Raw genomic sequence first — 23771 nt, 5'->3', positions numbered from 1 at the left:
AGATGCAAGCTATGAGCGGCGGCTTGACGCAGAGGGTATGGTTGTGCAACAACAACAGTTGGATTTTAGCCCAAGGCATGTAGCTGTCGGATTCGTGAAAAGCGGCGGCGATAACACATTATTGACTTCAAATTGGTGGTGCTTGTAAGTACCTGGTCTTGAGCTCTGGGGTGAAAGCCTTAGGTCTGACTGAGTTGGTTATACCTGACAATGGTGATGTTGTTTGCTTTACATTATTGAAGGCTTTGCTCATATATGCTCGGACTTCTTCAGGGTGAAAACCTAAAATCTAACCTTCAGTGGTTGGATTCGGTGACGGGCAGCACTTGAGCGTCGTTCCATTCCTGAAGGCGTTGTTGTTGAAGAATTTTCGTTGTCTTTGTGGTGTTAGAAATAGTTGGTGTGGATATGGTCGCTGTTGCAGTTTGTTGATCGCTGTTTTGATCGCTTCAGTTTCTTCCTCGCTTTGACATAGCTTGGTCTTGTATGACCTTGCTATTTATCAGTGTGTTAGCTGTGTGCATCCTAGTTATACAGAGGTTGGGTGTGTACTCATTGTGTTTGTATCTCCTTGAAGATTTATTATGAGTTAATAAAATCCATGTTTTATCGAAAAATTTGAGGTGACCGGACACTGTTCACGGACGCGTCAACGGACGTTTGAGGGATCGGATTTGGTGTATCCTGCTGTAGATGCTTGTGACTCTCGGGTAATCAAGCTACAGTAACCTCCGCTAATGATGCCATGTCACCTTGATTACTGTTGCTAAGTTTGCGTTAGTTCGAAACCGATTCAAATTCAAATTCAAAATAGAGGCAAACATCAAAAGTTTTCAAATATTAAAACTAAAATTTTGGGTTTGTGCCAGACAATGCATAGGAGATTATGGTGAAGAAACCATACTTTTATAAAACGTTTAAATGCTATAAGATGAGTAAAACAGTAGCGAAAACTATTATTTAAATACTTTTAAATGTTAAATAATTTCGAAACTACTTTAGTTTGGGTAGCAAGTTAAAGTGGCAGTGGCATATTTGATAACATCAAATTAGGTGCCATTTTGTTACTTTGCTAAAACAAAAATAAAAGGAAACTAAAAGAAAACAGTAAAGGGGAAATAAATAAAAAGAAAAAAACAAAACAGAAAGGAAAAACAAACAAAAAGGAAAAGAAAAAAGGACCCCCACTGGGCCAACCGGCCCAGCTGGCTGCCAGGCCAGCCCAATTGGCCCAGGCCGCCCCCTTACTCCCTTATCCCCTGGGACGACCCAAACCCTAACCACCGACAACCCACTTCCCCCACTTGCTCTCTTCCTCCCCCTCGATCTGGATTGGGGAAACGACCGCCCCGACGCCGCTGGACCGCGCCGTTGCCCGTCGCCACTACCACCTCGCCAGAGCCCGCGCCGCTTGTCTCCCTCGCCGGACCGCCTCTTTGCTTCCTCGTCCTCCTCCCCAACTCGCATCAACGAGCCTCGCCGCCCTAGATCCCCTGCAACGAGGGTGAGCAACGACCCCCTCCTTCTCCTCTTCCCCTCCGTCGCTGCGCGCCCCGCTAGCTCACCCACACGCCGCGCCTACTGCTTCCCGCGGCTCGCGCCCGCCTCCTTCCGTGCTCGCCTGCGCAGCTCCGCACGCGCCAACGGCCGCCGCGTATGCCTTGCCTCCTCTGCCACGCCGGCGCCCGCTCGCGTCGTCTCGCGCCCGCTGCTGCGCCTGCCCGCGGCGCGCACCGCCGCCCCTGACCGCGTCCACCCCGTGGTGCGACCCACCGTCGTCCCGTGCGCCTCGGCTGCCTGCAGCCCACCTCTTGCCATCGTGCCGACGCGCTCACGACCACGCCGCTGCGCGCCGTCCGTCGCTCGCCCATGGCCACCACTGCCGCCTGACCGCCCTTATTCCCGTGCGCGCCGTCCACTGCCACGACCTCCCGCTTCCCCAGCGCTGCCCCTGTTGCTCCGGCCAAGCCACCCCGCGACCACTGTCACGGCTCCCGCCGGGCCGCCGCCGCTGCTGCGCCGTCTCCGGCCGCAGCCGCCTCCACCGCCCCCTCGCGCGTCCCCCGCCGTCCTCTGCTGCAGTTCGCCACTCGGCCGGCCTCGCCGCGGCCCCGGTCGTCGCCCGACGCCGGCGCCCATCTGTGCTACTCGGCCTCGCCTGGTCGGGCGCCGCTGGCGCCCAGCGCCCGCAGCCCGTAACCGTTAGCGCCCAGCGCCCGTTAGGCCTGATAGGCCACTGCCATTCGGGCCCCACGCCCCTGGAACGTTTAAAAAAAGAATTAAGAATAAAAATAAAAATAAATAAAAATATTAACAAGTAATTAATTAACTTAGTTAATTCTGTTTAGATTAACCTAATCACTAGTTAAACTAATTAACTCTGTTTAGTTAGTCTTAGTCAATGACAGTGGGACCCACGTGTCAGTTTGACCAGTCAACGGTCAGAGTTGACCGCTGACATCATGATGACGTCATAATTACATTTTCTAATTAAATTAATTCTGTTAAATCTAAAAATGAATTAAATCTTTAAAAATTAATATAAAATAATCCGTAACTCGGATGAAAATACCTTATACATGAAAGTTGCTCAGAACGACGAGACGATTTCGAATACGCGGTCCATTCGTTCACCACACGTCCCTAACATAGCGAACATGCAACAATGCACCTCTGGTTCCTCTGTCCGAAAACGTCAAACACCAGGAATACTTTCTCGGATGTTTCCCCCCTTTGCCGATATCACCTACTACCGCGTTAGGGCACACCTAGCACCGCTCATTGTCATGTCATGCATCGTCATGCATATGTTTGTATTATATTTATTGTTTCTTCCCCTCTTCTCTAGTTAGACACCGAGACCGACGCCGCTGCTACCCAGTACGACTACGGTGTTGACGACCCCTCCTTCTTGCCAGAGCAACCAGGCAAGCCCCCCCTTGATCAACCCGATACCGCCTATTCTTTCTCTCTACTGTTTGCATTAGAGTAGTGTAGCATGTTACTGCTTTCGGTTAATCCTATTCTGCTGCATAGCCGGACATTGTTGCTACAGTTGTTACCCTTACCTGCAATCCTAAATGCTTAGTATAGGATGCTAGTATTCCATTAGTGGCCCTACATTCTTGTCCGCCTGCTATGCTATACTATCGGGTCGTGATCACGTCAGGTGTTGATCACGGGTATATATTATACATATTACACATGATACATATTGTGACTAAAGTCGGGTCGGCTCGTTGAGTACCCGCGTGTGATTCATGGATTGGGGGATGAAAGGACATACTTTCCCGACAGCCCTCTATGTGGATCTTTGTGGCGGAGCGACAGGGCAGGTTGTGACCACCTAGGAGACAGGTGGGCCTGGCCCTGGTCGGCGTCCGCGGTTACTTCAAAATAACACGCTTAATGAGATCTTGGTATTTGATCTGAGTCTGGCTACGAGCCTATACGCACTAACCAACTACACGGGAACAGTTATGGGCACTCGACGTCGTGGTATCAGCCGAAGCTCTTTTGACGTCAGCGACGCGCGCCGGATTTGACCGTAAGCCTGCACTTGTATTAAGGGGGCTAGGTCTGCTTCCGGCCGCGTTCACAACATGCAAGTGTGCAACGGGCGATGGGCCCAGACCCCTGCGCGCTTAGGATTTAGACCGGCATGATGACGTCTCTGTTGTGCCTAGGTAGGGCTGCGACGTGTTGATCTTCTGAGGCCGGGCATGACCTAGGAAAGTGATTCCGGCCAGAGGGATCGAGCGTGTTGGGTAATGTGGTGCACCCCTGCAGGGAAGTTTATCTATTCGAATAGCCGTGTCCCTCGGTAAAAGGACGACCCGGAGTTGTACTTCGACCTTATGACAACTAGAATTGGATACTTAATAAGACACACTCTTTCAAGTGCCAGATACAACCCGGTGATCGCTCTCTCACAGGGCGACGAGGAGAGGATCGCCGGATAGGAGTATGCTATACGATGATACTTGGTGAACTTACCAGCTACTCTCTTCTACATGCTTCAAGATGGAGGCTGCCAGAAGCGTAGTCTTTGATAGGACTAGCTATCCCCCTCTTATTCCGGCATTCTGCAGTTCAGTCCATAGATATTACCCATTTATACAGATACCAATGCATATGTAGTGTAGATCCTTGCTTGCGAGTACTTTGGATGAGTACTCAAGGTTGCTTTGCTCCCTCTTTTCCCCCTTGTCCTTTTCTTCTCGGACGTCGCAAACAGATGTTGGAGCCCAGGAGCCAGACGCCACCGTCGACGACGACCCCTACTACTTCGAGGGTGCTTACTACTACGTGCAGGCCGCCGCCGCCGACCAGGAGTAGTTTAGGAGGATCCCAGGCAGGAGGCATGCGCCTCTTTCGATCTGTACCCCAGTTTGTGCTAGCCATCTTATGACACCTTGTTTAACTTATGTCTGTACTCAGATATTGTTGCTTCCGCTGACTCGTCTATGATCGAGCACTTGTGTTCGAGCCCTCGAGGCCCCTGGCTTGTATTATGATGCTTGTATGACTTATTTATTTTTAGAGTTGTGTTGTGGTATCTTCCCGTGAGTCCTTGATCTTGATCGTACATGTTTGCGTGCATGATTAGTGTACGATTGAATCAGGGGCGTCACAATGCTCTTATCTCTACCTAATAATAAAGCAAATTGGGTTTCTGGTCATACGTCATAAAAAATACCCTCGAAGTTGGCAAGAATTACCCACCAATGCCCCCCGTAAGTTAAATTAAAAAACGATTCGTTTTTTCCAAATTCATCATTGTACTAAGTTCTTATATACTGGTGATACTGCACATATAACAGAAACTTAGAGATGGCGCAGTGGCTCAAACATTTCAGTCCCACTGCGGACACCAGGGTTTGAATCCCAGGTTCTACTAATTTTCCCCATCATTTTTGTCACGCACCTCCTCTCCCCAACGAGTGCGCGTTAATGGGCCGGCCCACAGGGCGTGACGCCTATGTTCTTTTATTTTTTTTGCATTTCGTCTTTTGTCTTTTTTTCTCATTTCTTTTTTTTTGTGTTTTTCCTTCTTTAAATTAATTTGGGATTTCCAAATTTCAAAACATTGCAAAATTTTTAAATCATGTTCGAGAAATCATAAAATATTTGTGATTTCAAAAATGTGTGGGACATCATAAAAAATTCGCAGTTTTAAAAATATTAGTGATTTTAGAAGAGTGTTCGCAAATTATTAAAAAAAAAAATCAAAATTTGGAAAAAAATGACAGGAAATAAAAGTATGTTCATGATTTTGAAAAATAATCGTGTATTCAAAAAAAATAGTGAATATGACAAAAATGTCCACGAAATTTTAGAAAATATTGAAAAACTCAAAAAATTGCAAGTTTGTGGTCGATGAGATTTGTTTTAAAAGTTTAAAAGTGTGCCGTGCAATGGCAAGCTCATTGCCTTGGGATTTACCATGTCGACTACATTGCGATCAAATGGAAATCGCATCTATCATCAGCAAGGGTTGGAAGAAAGATAAGTTGCAACATGGCGAGTCACTGTGTCAAAATAGAGGACGCTCATATGTCAGGGTATTGAGTCATACTTATTTGGCTAGAGTGTAATTCTTTATCCTCAGGTTCTGCAGATTTCCCCCCTCTTTTTATGATGCACCTCCCCTCCCCCAGTGCGTGTTCATTGGCCGGCACGCAGGGCGTGACTCCCCTATTTTTTTCATTTCATCTTTTGTCTTTTTCTTTTATTTTCTCATTTCTTTTTTTGTTTTTCCCTTCTTTAAATTAATTTGATATTCCCAAATTTCAAAACATTGCAAATTTTGAAAAACATGTTTGAGAAATCATAAAATGTTTGTGATTTCAGAAATGTGTGGGAAATCATAAATTTTTCGCAGTTTCAATAAATATTAGATTTTACAAAACTGTTCGCAAATTATAAAACATGTTCGCAACATCATGAGTCACTGTGTTAAAATAGAGAACACTCATATGTCAGGGTATTGAGTCAAACTTATTTGGCTAGCGTGTAAATTTTTTATCTCCCGTTGCATCGCACGGGCATGTTTGCTAGTGAAAGATAATAGTACTGTATGTATTTTGCGTCTGCGATGGCCCATCTATGTTTTGAGAATGATTTAAGTACGTACATGACAGTCTCTCTCAACCGATGTGAAACCACGTGATCGTGGGTGTGGCTGAAGCATCTATCCACGACCCGATCGATTAAGCCGGATATATGCAGGGATGCCAATTGTCAGTGCGAATAATGCAGGTGTAGTGGCACGTTGCTGACGATGGACGTGCTTACGGCAGAAACCTGACGTCGCAGCTGCATGACAGCCAGCAATCACCTTAATTTTATCTTCTCTCTGGCCATCGCATAAGCAGACAAAGGCAGGGTGCTCGCAGTTGACCATGCAATAGATATATAATACCGCGTGCATCCCACTCAATTAGAGCATCTCCAGTCGTTGGCCCCCCCGGACGCATAAAAATCGTCCCTGAGGCGAGCCGGCGATACAATCGGCGTTGGGGGCGGTTTTGCGCCCAGTCGTCGCTCCCAGGCGTCGAAATTGGCCCACTTTTCGGCCCCATTTCGGCGAATAAAGGGTCCATATGGGCGAGAATAGGCCCATATTCGGCGTGGTTCGCCGTGTCTCGGCGTTCAATTATCAACACAATTTTTTATCACATATTTCATCACAGAAAAATCAAATACTTCAACAAAATAGTACAACAACAAATAGTTCAATACAAATTATATAGTTCAACAAATAAAAATTCATATTTCATCACACGTCGTGCCCGGCGTCCCCCTTGAGCCTCCATAGGTGCTCAATCAGATCTTTCTGCAGTTGATGATGCACCTCTAGGTCTCGGATCTCCTGACGCATACTGAGATAGACAGTCCAGGTTGCCGGTAGCTGGTGATCAACTTCGGCTAGAGGACCCTGCCTGTAGTATGGTTCAGTGTCAAACACTGGCTCTTCCTGCTCGCTCTCAATGATCATGTTGTGCAATATGACACAACAAGTCATAATCTCCCACATTTGATCTTTGGACCAGGTCTGAGCGGGGTACCGGACAACAGCAAATCGAGATTGGAGCACACCAAATGCCCGCTCGACATCCTTCCTGCAAGCCTCCTGAATCTTCGCAAGCCAGGCGTTCTTGCCTCCTGGCACAGGGTTTTGAGATCGTCTTCACAAATGTCGACCATCTCGGATAGATGCCATCAGCTAGATAGTACCCCTTGTTGTACTGCCTCCCATTGATCTCGAAGTTCACCGGAGGAGAATGACCTTCAACAAGCTTGGCAAAGACAGGAGAGCACTGCAGCACGTTGATGTCATTGTGAGTTCCTGGCATACCAAAGAAGGAGTGCCAAATCCAGAGGTCCTGTGTGGCCACCGCCTCAAGTACCACACTGCAACCGCCTTTGGCGCCTTTGTACATCCCCTGCCAAGCAAATGGGCAATTCTTCCATTTCCAATGCATGCAGTCGATGCTTCCAAGCATCCCAGGAAATCCTCTTGCTGCATTCTGTGCTAGGATCCGAGCAGTGTCATCTGCATTGGGTGTTCTCAAGTATTGCGGTCCAAACACTGCCACCACTGCCCGACAGAACTTGTAGAATCAGTCTATGCTGGTGGACTCGACCATGCACCCATAGTCGTCGAGTGAATCACCGGGAGCTCCATATGCAAGCATCCTCATCGCTGTCGTGCATTTCTGGATGAAGGTGAATCCAAGGACGCCGTTGCAATCCATCTTGCACTCGAAGTAGTTGTCGAACTCCCGGATGGAATTCACAATCCTGAGGAAGAGCTTTCGGCTCATCTGATAACGGCGCCGAAATGTTTTCTCGCCGTGAAGTGGAGCATCGACGAAGTAGTCGGAGTAGAGCATGTAGTAGCCTTCGAGACGATGCCGGTTCTTTGCTTTCACCCGCCCCGGCGCCGAGCCACCTCGCCGCAGCTTTTCATTGCTCGCCAGCACCTGGGCGAGGGCGGCGAGCACCATGAGATGCTCTTCTTCCTGGACGTCGGCCTCGGCTTCCTCCTCCAGCAGCGCGGCGAGCGCTTCCTCGTCATCCGAGTCCATCGCCGAGGCAGGCAAATCGCCGAACACCTTGCGCCCGGTGGGCGTGTACCCGCCGCTAAACTGCCCCTCCGCGGCCGGAAACGCCCAGCTGCTGTTGGAGGGGCTGCCGCGGCGAAGCTCTGCTATTTCTCCGGTGGGGAATGGCTATCTAGCGGTGAAGGGCGGCGGGCGGTGCTGGGATATAGCTAGTGGCGGCCGAGGGCGCGGGGGGTGGGAGGCGAGCCGGGGAAGAAAACCTTGACTTTTCCCCTGACGGTGTGGGCCAGCCGCGCTTTTCCCTTGTGCCGGAGCCCCCAATTGCCCCCAGTGCGCCGGGTTCGGCCTGTGACCGCCGGGCGGAAAAAAGGGCCGAACCGGCGATTTTCGGCGTCCTGGGGCGCGACTGGGGCTTTATTTGACGCCGGCGCCGAAAAAGTGGCTTGGGGGGGCCTGTTGGGGGCGCGGCTGGAGATGCTCTTAGGGAACACATAGAGTATAGTAAATCACAAGTGTCAGGCTTAATTAGTTATATTAGTACATCCACTGGCAGCGGGAACAGCTTAATTATATCGGTGATTATTGTGAGATGCAGTACTGCACACAGGTTTTGCGAACAAAATACACTAGCCCGGCTTCTCCTTCTCTAGAGGGAACCGGATCCTCTAACAATGAGAAGGAAAGTCACGGTGCTACAGTGTTAGTCTAGTGCAAAATGAATGAGGGAAGTTAGGGTATTGTAACTTCTCTAACTTTCCTTCTCAATGTTAGAGGATACGGTTCCTCTCTAGAGGGGAGATTCAGACATTTGAGAATTAGCACAGATAATTGTTATTAGTTATACTCCATGTCTACGCACCTAATCGTGTCATTAACCCAGCGCCACTAATGTAGTCGTCATGTGCTTGTGTCAGCCTGTCAGGAACGATCTTGGATATACTAATCTGCACGGAGCGTCAGGATATATAACGAATCACATGAAGCCACGAAGGGTATGACCTGCCGTTAGTTAATTTTATCATAGTGATCGTGATTTGACCGGAATCATGGCCATACGGATGGTTAACGTCAGTACAACATGTGGATGAGGATGGGAAATTTGACAATTTTGATCTCGGGACGAAATCATTTCACAGAATGAACTGGGTGCGAAACTATTTCACTTCCCTGACCTTTTTGTGTAGCGCCCGCCACGCCGGCGCCACACCGTACTGTGCAGCGCCTAGCACGGCGGCGTTGCACTCCTGTCCACCGTGGCAGCCCCTGGGCCCGCACCCAGCAGTGCAGCGCCTCCGAGCTAGGCGCCACACATGTAAAGTGCAGCGCCTAGCCGCTAGGTGCCACACATGTAATGTGCAGCGCCTAGCGGCTAGGCACTGCACTGTGACTTATCCAGCCACTTGGCTGGCCCCCCTCCCCCACCCCCCCACACCACACACTCTCTCACTCTCTCCCCGAGCTTTGCCCCCTCTCCCACTCTCTCCCCATCTCAAATCCTCTCCCAAATCTTGCAAATTTGAAGAATTTGTCCGTGGATTTCAAAGTCAAACGCTCCCTCAAGGTAATATTCTCCGATCCCCTTGTTTTGATCCAAGTAAAGTTCTCCCATTGCTCATTTGTTGCTAGTTTGGGGAAACCCTAGTTTTGTTTGGATCTAGATACTTGCATGGAGATGTGAGATGTTTGTTTGCCAATTTCTATGATTAGGCTTTGTTAGTATGCTAGGGTTATTCTTATGGGTGTTCTTATGTTGGTGCTAGGGTTAGGTTTAGGGCTAGGGTTATGGTTATGGTTAGGGTTAGGGTTATGGTTAGGGTTGTTGTTTGATATATATATTAGGGTTTGTATTCCGTGTTAATCCTTGGATTAGTACTCATGGAAGCAATGTTACCTTGTGTTCTTTGAATGCTTATAGGGATGGGAAGAACATGTGTGTTTGTTCATCATGGGGACAAAGACGCCTTTTTGAAAGGCAATATAGAACCGGACCCGGATGAGCTTGACATGATGTTTGATAGTAGTCCTAGCTATGCGGAGCTCTTGCAACAAGTTAGGAAAGATTTGAATTGGATGGACCCTAGTGATATCATTGAGTTGGAGGGAAGGCATAATGTTGGTTTTGGAATGCACATCCGTTGGAAGACAATGCGTGTCAACTCGGAGCAACGTTGGGTTGCATACAAGGAGACGGTGGCCGAATCACTAGACAAGGCTCTTGAGTTATTAGCAACGAAGAAGGTTGATTCAAGTTTGCATTTGGACTTGAACCGGAACCCCTCCCCTTTGGTTGCTAGTAGCCCCCCACCCTTGAAGCGAGATGAAATTGTTGAACCTCTTTTGACCCAAGAAGTGAGGCCAACATTGAGCCTGTTTACAAACAACCAAGATGAAGCTTTGCAAGAGGACAATGATGAGTATGCGGACGATGACAATGAAGTTGATCTCCATGACAACAATGTGGGTGATCTCGACAAATATCATTTGCAAGAGACAATGGACCATTCCATCCCTTTTTCCCGTGCATATGCATCAGACTCGGATGACGATGGTCCCGATGAACAAGTTGATGCGGAGGGGTTCACGGTGAAGGAGGCCGAAGCTTTCGAGAAGGTATTTGGTTGGGATCATCGGACTACATTGTTCAAGGATGTTAGTCTCGCGGATGAAGCCGTGGTAGATGGTGGCCAATGTGTACCTCTTGGGGTTAGGCCAAGCTCTCACCGTGATTTGGTAGACGACAAGAACCGGATTGCTAAAGGTTCTAAGTTCGACACCTTGTTGGAATTGAAGATGTGGCTCGACAACTACTCGGTTACGCATTATCATCCACACAAGGTGGTGAACTCGGACGTCAATGTGCGCTACACGGTTGCATGTGCATGTGAAGATGAAATATGTCTGTGGATTGTGCGTGCAAGACCATGGAAAGGAGGTCCAACTTGGCATGTAGTGAGTTGTGTGCCAACTCACTTGTGCCAAGGCAAAAGGGTGGATGGCAAGATTGTGTCCCAAGACCACAAACAACTCACGTCCGAGTTCATCGCTTACAGGCTCTCCAACTCAATATCCACACTTCCAACAATGAGCGTCCAACATGTCATTGATCTTGTGAAAGCCATCTTTCATTACAAGGTGAAATACGGCAAGGCATGGAAGGCGAAGCAAGCCGTATTTAAGATGTTGTATGGTACATGGGAGGAAGCATACAACCGAATCCCTAGGTTGTTGTTAGCCATGGCCGCGACAAACCCGGGCATGGTTCATGTGGTCGAGCCTCATGGGCACCAAACAACGGTTCATGAAGGAAGGAAAGTCAGAGTATTTGGCTGTGCTTTTTGGGCGTTCGAGCAATGTGTGAGGGCTTTCGAACATTGTAGGCCGGTCATCGCAATTGATGGCACGTTCTTGACTGGACAATACAAGGGCACCTTGTTGGTTGCGATAGCAAGTGATGCCAATAACCGGGTGTTGCCATTGGCATTTGCTTTGGTTGAGGTGGAAAACAATGACAACTGGGAGTGGTTTCTGCATCTTTTGAGGACGAAGGTGTTACCCGCTCAAAGGGAAATTTGTGTCATATCGGATCGGCATCCAGGAATTCTTAACGCGGTGGAGATTGACATTCCCGGGCATGCTCCGTTGCACCATCGATGGTGCATGAGGCACTTTTGTTCGAACTTCTATAGGGCATGTGGCCTTAAGGAGTTGGCCGATGATCTTCAAGATTGTTGTCTCGCTTTCTCCGATAAGCGCTTCGCCACTTTGTACAACAAATTGCTCGCACACAAAAAACTTGATCCCGGGGGTCAAGACTTTATCAATAGGTACATTCAATACCGGAACAAGTGGGCACGTGCTTTTGATGAAGATGGCCGGAGATACGGTCAAATGACAAGCAATATGGCCGAATGCTTCAATAGGGTGCTCAAAGGTGCACGTGGATTACCCGTGACGGCAATAGTTCAATACACATTTGACAAGATGAATGCGTACTTTGTAAAGTACTCGATGGAAACCGATGCACAGATAGCGGATGAGAACCCACGGAAGTACAAGTACAAGTTCCCACCCAAAGTTGATGAATGGTTGGTATTTCAATCACGGAAGGCGGACTCACAAGAAGCTATATTATATGACAACGAAGAGTGGAAGTACGAAGTGAAAGAGCCAGGAGGAACCACAAACGATGGCCGGCAACATGGAGGTCGGGCTTTCAAGGTGTCGTTAACACAATGTGATTGCACTTGCGGGAGGCCATTGTTGCTTCATCTCCCATGCTCACACTTGTATACCGCCGGTCGCGTTAGGAATGTGGACATCAATCACCCACGCACCGTGAGGGAGTCAGAGTTCTCAATCATGACGGTCAAGAAAACATGGGCTCCCCGCTTTCACCCATACTTTGACCAATCACAATGGCCGGAGTATCATGGAGTTCAACTATGGCCGGATCCGGAGTTGAAGGTTGTTAAACGGGGTAGACGTAAGACAAAGCGTCTTAGAGGCGACATGGACGGATGGGGCCATGGTGGCCGCCGTGAAGCGGGCAACGACCAATTCCAAGAGCCTCGTGAGAGCTCCCGTTGTGGGGAGTGCAAAGGTCATGGCCACAACAAAAGAAAATGTACGAAACCAAGGAAAAGGTCCAAGAAAAATGATGCAAGCACAAGCCAACAAGGAACTACACAAGGGAGCCAACCAAGTGGTAGCCAACCTAGTGGTAGCCAACCTAGTGGTAGCCAACAAGTGCCAAGCCAACCAAGTGGTAGCCAACCTAGTGGTAGCCAACAAGTGCCAAGGCAACCAAGTGGTAGCCAACAAGTGCCAAGCCAACCAAGTGTTCGCCAAAGAGGATCTAGGCAACAAAGAGGTTGGCAACTTGGACTTACAAGAGGCCGTGGTGGTGGTAGAGCTCGTGGTGGTGGTCTAGGCCGTGGTGGTGGTAGAGCTCGTCGTGGTGGTAATGGCCGTGGTGATGGTCTCAGCCTTGGTGATGGTCTTGGCCTTGGTGGTGGACTTGGCCGTGGTGATGGACAAGGGCAAGTTCGTTATAGAGGAATGTTTGGATACCTAGATGGACCGTTTCCGTATGTTCCTCACTAACTATAATGTATCATATGTTCTTGTTTTTCCATATGTTCTTCTTTTTCATATGTGCTTCCATTTGTTCTTATTGTCCTTACTAACCATTATGTTTCACTCATTGTAGGTATGGCGGCTTCCCAACCCAACAAACCAACGATGAAGGAGGATGGCGAAGATGAGATGGCGGGATGGTGGGAGAAGGCTGCGAAGAAGCTTAGAGAGGAGGATGCAGCCAAGCTAAAGAAGAAGAAGGAAGAGGAGCTTGAGAAGGAGAGGAAGCGAAAACAGAGAGCGGCAAATGCGATGCGCGCTAGGGAGCAAGCATTGGTGAGGAAATGTGAGGAGGCACAGAAGAAGCGTCAACAGGATTTTGAAGAAAGAACCATGAAGCTTTGGGCAATTGCAGTTGAAAAAGAAGAGAGGGACAATCAGATATTCATGGAGAGGGTGGTTAAGGAGGCTCACCTCATAAGAAAAAGGGAGGAGGAAGAGGAAGAAGAGAGGAAGAAGAAGAAGGGAAAGGGGCCTTGCTCTACGCAATAGAGCTATGTCATCCTCTTCGATTTGGTTGTGAACTACTATGTGCCATGAACTACTATGTCTCCTCTTCGATTTGGTTGTGAACTACTATGTCTCCTCCTCGATTTGGTTGTAAGAACTACTATGTGTCGTGAATTACTATGTCTCCTCCTCTATTTGGTTGTAAGAACTACTATGTGTCGTCAAGTACTATGTGTTATGAACTACTATGTGTCGTGAAGTACTTCGTGCATATGTTCTTTTCACAGTTGTTTGCTTGCTACGTATCAATCCTACTTCACATCTACTTACTATGTTTGCATATGCTAAAAAAATCACTAAGTCCAAGTGCAACGCCTAGCATCTGGGCGCTGCAATCTACAGTGTGGCACCTCCAAGCTAGGCGCTGCACAGTTCTGTAGCTATCCAGAGAGAAACAGAAGGTATGGCAAGTTACAGAGATGTGTGGCGCCTAGACAGGAGGTGCCACACTGTACAGTGCAGTGCCCAGACGCTGGGCGTTGCACTGTAGAGTGTGGCGCCTCCAGGCTAGGCGCTGCAGAAGTCTGTAGCTATCTAGAGAGCCACAGAAGGTATGGCAAGTTACAGACCTGTGCAGCGCCTAGCCTGGAGGCACCACACTCTACAGTGCAGCGCCTTGCAGCTAGGCGTTGCACTATATAGTGTGGCGCCTCCGAGCTAGGCGCTGCACAAACACTTAGCAAAATTTTTGCCCCAAACTGGAGGCCTACCTTCTGTTGCTCTCTGGATAGCTACAGACTTGTGCAGCGCCTAGCGCGGAGGCGCCACACTCTACAGTGCAGCGCCATGCAGCTAGGCGTTGCACTGTATAATGTGGCGCCTCCTGGCTAGGCGCTGCACAAGTCTGTAGCTATCCACAGAGCAACAGAAGGTAGGCCTCCAGTTTAGGGCAAAAATTTCGCTAAGTGTTCGTGCAGCGCCTAGCCAGGAGGCGCCACACGAGTGTGGCGCCTCCTGGCTAGGCGCTGCACGAACACTTAGCGAAATTTTTGCCCTAAACTGGAGGCCTACCTTCTGTTGCTCTGTGGATAGCTACAGACTTGTGCAGTGCCTAGCCTGGAGGCGCCACACTCTACAGTGCAGCGCCTTGCAGCTAGGCGTTGCACTGTATAGTGTGGCGCCTCCTAGCTAGGCGCTGCACAAACACTTAGTGTTTTTTTGTCATTCATACTGGGTCATTTTCAGCCACAGTTCAACATTTCGTATAATAAACATTAAGGTTCAAAAAGGGTTCACAAAAGACATCATTTCTTAGAAAGGACCATCACAATAAGTTCAAGTTTAACATAGAGCTACCACCACTCCAAGTTCAACGACATAACAAATTCCATATTACTAATAGCTACGACCACTCCAAGTTCAACGACATAACAAATTCCACATTACTAATAGTTACAACCACTCCAAGTTCAACGACATAACAAATTCCACTCTAAGTTTAACATTATAAATAAAGGACGATGAATAGTGCTTTCCGCGCTTGCTGGCTCCTCCCCCCTCTTGACGCTTATCTTCTTCACCGTCCTAGGAAGAGGAACCCGCTCCGGCTCCGGCTCCGGTTCCTCCATGTTATCTACATAGTCATCCAAAAAGTCATCCAAAGCCGCCATCCGCGAGGTGCCGACCGTCCTTTTGCCTCTTTGGCCTCTTTGGGTGAAGTCTTCAGGTGTGTACTTGTTGATTCCCTTCCTAGGCTTCAACTCGTATGCAGATCGAGCCTGGTACGTCGCCACGGTCATATCATCAGCAACCTATGCATCAACAGAAGATATGGAAAGACCGTGTGTGAGGATATAGTTAGCAATGCATCAACAAATGGATATATATCGTCATGCCATACCTCTTGGGTGACCACACCCACATCCTCATCCTCGAAAGGTTCACCATGGCCCTGCCCCGAAGCGGGATCTGATGGTGTCGCCGACCTAGACCGTTCTGGTGATACATACTCGGGGTCACGGCAACCGAAAAGGTTTGATAGCCGCCTTAACTTTTGGCCCTGGCGCTGCAACATGTACAAGTGAATGAGACATGGAACATAGCAACAAATGTTAAGTGCTAGTTTGAAGGAGATGTGAACCTTAATGAATGCTCGAAGTGCACCTTCCCCATCGCTTTTGCCAGCCGGGGTTGTTTCTAGAATAGTCTCGGTCTCATCAGCTGCTTTCTTGATCTGGGCACGCTATGAACAGAAACGGTATCAAAGTGTTAGGCAAGCGAAGATGTGAATAGTGCGAATGGAAAAGAAAAAAGGGCTAACCACAAAGTTCATCACTGGAGCTGAAGGGATCACTGAGTTGCCTTTCCTGACTAATGCGTTGTACTGGTGCTGGGCTACCTCATAAAAAACGGTGGGTTCTTCCAGAATCTCCTCAACATACGCCGGCTTGCATACCTCCACGCGGGTACTTGTAGGAAACCACGTGAGATAGTTGTTGAACGCGATCGGGCAGTGCTCACGAAGCTGGGCTCGTTTTCCAGCCCTTGCTTGCTTCACACTAAGAGCGAACTGCACGACATACTTGCTGTGATGCTTGGCCGAATCCTGGATCTTCCGCTGCTTTTTCCTATCCAACCTGCAAGTTAGAAACAAAATATTAGCATCATCGAAACCGTCGAGAAGCTGCTAAGTGCTCAAGGTTAATTATATCTTACGCGTGTAGCAACTTGTTCGTGTCCTCCCACTCCGGCGGGTGTGGCTGGAACAAACCAAACTGGCAGAACACCCGATGTGGCAGGTGAAGCTCAACCGCCCAGTTGCATATCAGTGGGCACCGCATATGCCAGAGATCCCTATCCCTAGTGCACATCGGATTCAGCCTGAACTCCATAGGGTTACCAAAACTCTCTCCTTTTCCATACGGCTCCCATTCCACCTGCAAAATGGGATTGAATGCAAAATTGATATCGAGTTACGATACAAGCATGATAATCACTTATGCAATGTCGGTTCACCTGCTCAGGCGTGATCGCGTCCAGCTCACTCTTGTACAACTTGTACATTACCGAGGGATCATTTGTCGTCTCATTTAACACATCCCACTTGTAAGCCCAAGTGGGGAGCCGTAGTGCGTCGTCTTTGTCGTCCCAATCCTCGTACTTCACGGTCTTCGGTCGTCCAACCGGCAAACACTCCCAGCTCCATATGGAAAGTGCGAGCAGACAACCAGCAATACCTCCAGTGTGCCTACAACAGGCTTCGTCCAACTGCACATAAAAGAGAACATGGTCAAATTTGCCGCAAGAGCGCATTGATAATGTATCAATGAAGTGAAAAGGAAACAACTTCATACCTGTCGATACAAGTAAGCCAGTGTCGCCGAACCCCAACTCCATTTGCTATCGAAGACGGTCAACGCCTTCAGCCACATCCATGGAGCATTCTTGCCTGTGCCATCAGCAAACATAGTCCTGGATATCATGTACCACATGTAGACACGAGCATATGTCTTCACCATGTCCTCATTAGCATCCTCAGGGCAAGTACTGAAGTTCGATGATATCCACGTGAAAGTAGCGCCTGCTGCGACTCTTTCCATCTTCTTATCTTCTGCTTCTGGTTCCCGAGGCTCCGGAGGAACCATACCGATAAGGGCATGCATCTGCGCGCGCCACCCATCAGAATCGGTATTCATACATAAAGGATTGCCATCGATAGGAAGGCCGGTGATCATAGCAATATCCTGGAGCATCACGGTCATCTCCCCGGCCCGAAGATGGAAAGTGTGTGTCTCCGGCCTCCAATGATCAATAAGCGCGGTGAGTGCTGCAGCATTGTTGGGTGGCGTCGACCGGCGGACCAACTGAATGAAAGGGAGAAGTCCTGCCTCCCTTACGTACGGTGTGTACCGCTCATCATAGCGCATCCATCCAAGGGTGACCCCGTGAGACCGAAGCTTCAGAGGTGCAAGCTCCTAAAAACAAACAAATCATAACATTACATATGGGGCATTTGTGTTTGAAAAAATATACGAAATTCATAACACCGGCCACTTTCAGTATTACCCGCTGCTCCACCGACATAGCGTACGACCGGTGTTGTTTGTCCCAATGATCATTGAGAAGCCAAAGCATCCTAACAATTTCAACAAAGCATTCTTGTCAACACGATTATCTTTTCAATTCAAAAAAACTAAAGTACGCCTACTACATGCAAGATTCAAAGCATATGTATCCAAAGCATTTTTCTCAATACGAGTATAATTTCAGTACAAATAAACTAAACTAGGCCTACTTCATACAAATAAATTTTCCATAGAAATAACATGTCAATCTATGTATCCAACCATATCTTTTCAATAAAATAAAATAAACTAGGGTTCCACAAATCAAACAAACAAGGGTTGTAATACATGCAAAATTCTAATACATGAAAGATTCTAATCTAATCAAATCAAACAAGGATTCCCCAAATCTTCAAAATACCATATTTTGTATGGATAGAAAGAAGGGGATCGGAGGAGAGTACCTTCTAGGATGGATTGGTGAAGAAATGCATGGACCAAATCGTCGGATCTGAAGGATTTGGGAGAGGGGATTGAGAGGGGGAGAGGAGGAAGCCGCCAGCGCTGTTCTGTAACTCCTGGAACGAATGGGTGGGGTGGGGGGAGGGGGAGCGGGCGGCTGGCATCTAAGTCACAGTGCAGCGCCTAAGGGCTAGGCGTTGCACATTACATGTGTGGCGCCTACCTCGTAGGCGCTGCACTGCTGGGTCCGGGGCCCAGGGCTGCCACGGTGGACTGGAGTGCAACGCCCCCGAGCTAGGCGCTGCACCATTGGGTGTGGCGCCGGCGTGGCGGGCGCTGCAAAAAAAGGTCAGGGGACTGAAATAGTTTCACGGCAGTTCATTCTGTGAATTGATTTCGTCCCGAGGTCAAAATTGTCAAATTTGCCGATGAGGATCTGGACACCAGTTCCTTTGCTCAGTATGGCATGTTTCAGGATTGATGTCCATATTTGAAGTTCACTGGCTGGCGGAATTTTAGATTTTCTTGGGGGGCGACGGGGTTTACAAGCTGGATGGGTATCATATGATCAACTTGTAATTGTGATTGGCATCAACGAGGCAGGTATGCATGCTCGCACGAGGGACCCCTGCTATTAGTCAAACACTCGAACCTGTCGTTTATGCTACTGTATTATTGAGCGTTTTTCTTTCTTTCTCGACGAGTATGGACATATGGTTGATAGGCACGACCACGTGATCTATTGCATACATCCATGTCACACTCGCTGCATGACACATCATGTGACCAAACCAATGCACTTACTCGAGACGGTTACTCAAATCGCCAGCAAATGTCTGGACCAAACTGTTTAGACACAGTTTGTAATCCAATGAGTCCACGTGTCCGTTTCCCGCAAACCGGAGACAAACTAGGGGAGGGCTTTGCAGGAGTCCAGACCTCCTTCACGTAGGACTTTGACACCCCAGCCCACCCAAACCACAACCGGACCCTGCGTCTCCATCCCTTCCCCCTTTCTCCACATCTCCTTCCTCCCCGGCCAACGCCGTCACTGTACCACCCCGGCCGCCGCCAAGACCTTGCCGGACCTCTACGACCTCTGCCGCTTCACCCGGCCTCCATGCTGCTTTGCCTAGGCCGTCGTTCCACACCTCTCGTCCGTCTGCCGCGCAGGAACCATTCGCCCATGCGGATGCCGTCCGTGGGGGTCACCATGCCCGACAAGTGTTTGGTGAAATGTCGTGCTAAATTTTCAATAATATTTCTCCCTTTGAAGCAATGGATTCGGACATGGAGTACATCTACAAGCAATACATTGAATCGTCCGATGAGGAGGATTATGCGGATGGAACGACATGATGCAGGCGGTCCTTGCAGTTGTAGAGCGTGCAAAACAACATGTTCTCAATTTCAGGGGATCGATTAAGGGTCATCGAGTGCTGAATCAGAACAGGGCACGGAGGCATTTTGACACTGATGGGCGATTAATTTGCCTCCGATGCCCTATTCACAAACAATTTTCACTGGCCCTTTTGGATGCGGCAAAATGTGTTCAATCGCCTCGACAATGGCGCTCGGGCCTATGATGACTACTTCATCTTGAAGAATGATGCCATAGGAAGATTTGGGTTCTATGGTTACCAGAAGTGCATGGCTGCATTGCGGATGCTTCCATATGGTATGGCCACAGATTCGTGGGACGAGTACCTCCGGATGTTTGAGAGCAAATACCAAGATGACATGGGCAGATTTGCTACTACGGTAGTTGAGGTATTTGGACCTTAGTACTTGAGAGAACCAACTGATGGCACTCTCGGAAGCAAGAGGATGGCCAGGTATGCTCCAATATCTTAATCGCATGCATTTGAGATGGAAGTACTGCCCAAAAACTCTATGAGGGCAATATCAGGGTCATGTTAAGAAGCCCATCACCATTCTTGAAGCAGTTGCTTCATAGGACTCTGGATTTGGCACTCTTTCTTTGGCATGTCCGAGTCTCATAATGACATCAGTGTGTTGCAGTGGTCTCCATTGTTTGCTATGTTGACTAAAGGACAAGCTCCTCCGTGCAACTCTACCATCAATGGGCATGACTACAACATGTACCACTATCTGGTTGACAATATCTATAGTCCATGTGCGACCTTCTCAAGACCATCTCTGAGTTAGTTAGTTAGAAAAGAGACCACTTTGCCAAAGACAAGAAGGAGCTAGAAAGGATGTGGAGAAGGCATTTGGTGTGCTCCAATCCCGTTTTGTAGTTGTTCGTGGACCTGCTAAAAGAAATGTGATTTGGAGACCTTATAGGAGATGATGACATTTTATGTGATCATGCACAACATGATCGTGGTCGATGAGGGTGAAAATACGGCCCGAGGTCTGGAACTTGAGAACATGAGTGATCCTATCCAACTTTCAAATCAGAATTCAGCCATGTTTGATTATGTGTCCAAATGCATCAACAAATCCAGTATCAAACAACTCATGAGCAGCTTAAGGAAGATCCGATTGAGCATATGTGGGCACTTAAAAGGGACAATTAAAACATATGTGCGAGTTGAATTCAAGTTTGAACTATTTTATTTCAACACATTGTTGGATTGTAATATTTACATTTGAACTACTATCACATTTTAATATTCTCACTCCTCGGAGATTTGATATGCTATTATTTTGAGTGTTGCAGACTTAAGAAAAAAAACAAGGGCAGCCGTTTAGGGGACACGATTGGATGGCTGGCTCCCGTATCCATGTCCGCGAAGGAGTTCGGGTCAGTCCACAAAAAAATAGCGTGTCCACTTTGAGGATCGACGTTGAAGATGCTCTTATACTACATATAATGGTTACAACATTAACCAGTATCTACAACAGTAAACCAAGATAGTATTCTAGCTAAACCTGACCCTGTTCCTATAAATGGAGCAAGGATGGGATTCAAACATGTCAAGGATGGCGCCGATTGCAATGTGGCCTTATAGCAACTCTATCAGAGTCGTCAATATGGCGACTTTGGTATAAAATGTCACTCTATTAGAGTCACCATGATTTATGGAGGGCGCTCCATATACAGCTTGCGAGCTTCCACATTTGAAGGCTGTGGCCGTTGGTTTGGAGTGTGCATCATCCGCCAACCACTCGTGCCAGAGAGAAGTTTCACCTCCCTCTTCGCCTCCATCATTGGCCCATGTCAATTTAGTTCTACTTTTTCCCGCTGCCCGCCATGTTTTTCCGCCATCAGCCACCTGCAGCTATAAAAAGCCGCAAAATCTTCACTTCCCTTCTCACTATTCACAACCTCCACTTCCCTTCTAGCCGCCCACTGTCGGTGTCAAAACCGGCCGATCTCAGGTAGGGGGTCCTGAACTGTGCGTCTGAGGATCGAAGGTAACAGGAGACAAAGAGGATAGATGTTTACGTAGGTTCGGGCCCTCTTGATGGAGGTAATACCCTACTTCCTGCTTGATTGACTTTGATGAGTATAGGGGTTACAAGAGTCGATCTACCTCGAGATCGTAATGGCTAAACCCTAGATGTCTAGCCTATATGATTTGTCATAGCCTCTACGGACTAAACCCTCCGGTTTATATAGACACCGAAGGGGCCTAGGGTTGTACAGAGTCGGTTTATAGAAGAAGGAATCTACACATCCGGACGCCAAGCTTGCCATCCACGCAAAGGAGAGTCCCATCCGGACACAGGGGAAGGCCTTCTACCTTGTATCTTCACGGCCCATCAGTCCGGCCTATGTCACATAGCCCAGACACCCGAGGACCCCATAATCCAGGACTCCCTCAGTAGCCCCTGAACCAGTCTTTCGATGATGATGTGTTCGGTACGCAGATTGTCTTCGGCATTGCAAGGCGGGTTCCTCCTCCGAATACTTCAACGCAGTCTTCTAAACAAGAGAACTGTATCCGGCTCTGTATAACAGTTACAACCCTCAACCATAAGGGCACAATACTTAATCAAAATAAGGTATGTCCACTGACAGCTTTTTTGGCAAAACGTCACGTCTGCCCTCTTTATTATTTCGAACCGTTTTTTGGCCTCCCGCTTCGCGTTTCGAGACGCAGCCTCCATTGACACGTCTTGTCAAAGCAGAGATCGTGTCCCCTTATTGCGGGATTCTCATCAATACGGGTTTGGGTAATCCAACCGCGCCATTCACACGATCCCTTGGGAATAGGTGAATTTTAAGGCTTGAGGGGGGGGGGGGGGCGCTTGATATTCACGGCCTATATAAACGGATAAAGATCCATTATTTTCACCCCACGCCTTCTTCCTTCCTCAGCCTTTCCATCCTCAAGCTCCAGCACCCAAGTTTCGATCTTCCCCACTGCCACCAACCTTTCCAGCCATGTCCGGATCCGGTTCTCAAGGCAAGTGGGTGGCTTCCTCCATGACGGAGAAGGATATCAAGGAGCTCCGGGAGGCGGGGTACCTGAGTGCGGACGTTGCGCACAGGATCCCTGCCAAGAAGCAGGCCATCCCCACCCCGGAGCCCGGCGAAAGGGTGGTATTTATCCCCCACTTCCTCCGCGGACTAGGGTTTCCCCTCCATCCCTTTGTCCGCGATCTCATGTTCTATTACGGGCTAGATTTCCACGATCTAACCCCGAATTCCTTCCTCCACATCTCGGCGTTCATCGTCGTGTGCGAGGCGCTCCTCTGCATCCCCCACACTTCGGCTTATGGCTCAAGGACTTCAACGTGAAGCCGAAGGTGGTCGACGGGCAGCACGCGGACTGCGGCGGCTCCATGGTGAGCAAGCTTCCCAACGTCACCTGGCCCAAAGGGGCCTTCATGGAGACTGTCAAGATATGGTAGCAGGAGTGGTTCTACATCACCGAACCTCGCGGCACCAACTGGGCGGCCACTCTTGAGTTTAGATCCGGACCCCAATGCGGCTCGCGTCGTGGACCAACAAGGGTCTGGACTGGGGGTCAACCGACGAAGTGATGATGCTGCAAAAGTGCATCAAAAATATCGTAGAGAAGGACACCAGTCTCACTGATGTGATTCAGGTGATGCTTTTCCGTCGGACCCTTCCCTGCCAGCGCCAGCCTCTCCATATGTGGGAGTTCAATCCGGAAGGGCCACGGACCCTGCAGCGATTCTTCGGCATGACGCACGAAGAGATCTGGAAGCTGCTCTTCAAGGCCCAGAAGTCGTGGCCGGAGACGACCGACGACATCGGCCTCGACTGCGATCATCCGGCCACCCCGTAAGTGTTTAGTTTCCGAACATAACTTAATTTACAAACAAAGGGGTATGCTGAGACTTCCATCCTTTAATCAAGGCTGGACAAAGAAGGCGGAGCGGATCAAGTGTCCGGCTCCGCTGCCCGAAAATCCAGCTGATCCCCTGCTAACGAGGATGCTGGTCCCGGCGCCGTACCAGGCGCCGGAGAAGAAGGCCAAGAAGAAGGGCAAGGAGGCCAAAAGTGGCCTCTGCCGTAAAGGTACTTCGGATGCTATGTCCGGAGAGACCGAGGCTCCCTCCTCCCACGAGGGAGATGAGGACGAAGAGGAGGAGGAGGAAGAGAGCAATTCTCCCCTTAAGGGGAGGAAGAAGAAAAGGGCGGCCTCTA

General features: G+C 48.8%; 1 protein-coding gene across 1 annotated transcript; it reads right to left on the bottom strand.

Annotated features, from left to right (window-relative positions):
* Positions 1-1831: 1831 nt before the first annotated feature.
* On the bottom strand, positions 1832-18197 carry LOC141035552 (serine/threonine-protein phosphatase 7 long form homolog). The gene is made up of 9 exons (XM_073506348.1): positions 17721-18197; positions 17009-17629; positions 16671-16922; positions 16371-16591; positions 16111-16291; positions 15796-15897; positions 15556-15720; positions 15390-15466; positions 1832-2258 (listed from the first exon to the last, which is right to left on the bottom strand). Exons 1-9 carry the CDS (start codon positions 17787-17789, stop codon positions 1832-1834), a joined length of 2115 nt encoding a protein of 704 aa, XP_073362449.1. The 5' UTR covers positions 17790-18197.
* Positions 18198-23771: the final 5574 nt, after the last annotated feature.

This window comes from Aegilops tauschii, chromosome 1 (assembly GCF_002575655.3).
Source record: "Aegilops tauschii subsp. strangulata cultivar AL8/78 chromosome 1, Aet v6.0, whole genome shotgun sequence".
Classification (NCBI taxonomy): Eukaryota; Viridiplantae; Streptophyta; class Magnoliopsida; order Poales; family Poaceae; genus Aegilops; species Aegilops tauschii.
Note: the sequence above shows the minus strand (reverse complement) of the source record. Positions and strands in the feature narration are given on the sequence as shown.

Coding starts and splice junctions, on each gene's coding strand:
- LOC141035552 (XM_073506348.1), bottom strand. CDS start 17,789: ATGCTTTGGCTTCTCAATGATCATTGGGACAAACAACACCGGTCGTAC. Junction 16,923..17,008: donor TGGCTTACTTGTATCGACAG/GTATGAAGTTGT, acceptor TTTTATGTGCAG/TTGGACGAAGCCTGTTGTAG. Junction 16,592..16,670: donor ACGCGATCACGCCTGAGCAG/GTGAACCGACAT, acceptor CCCATTTTGCAG/GTGGAATGGGAGCCGTATGG.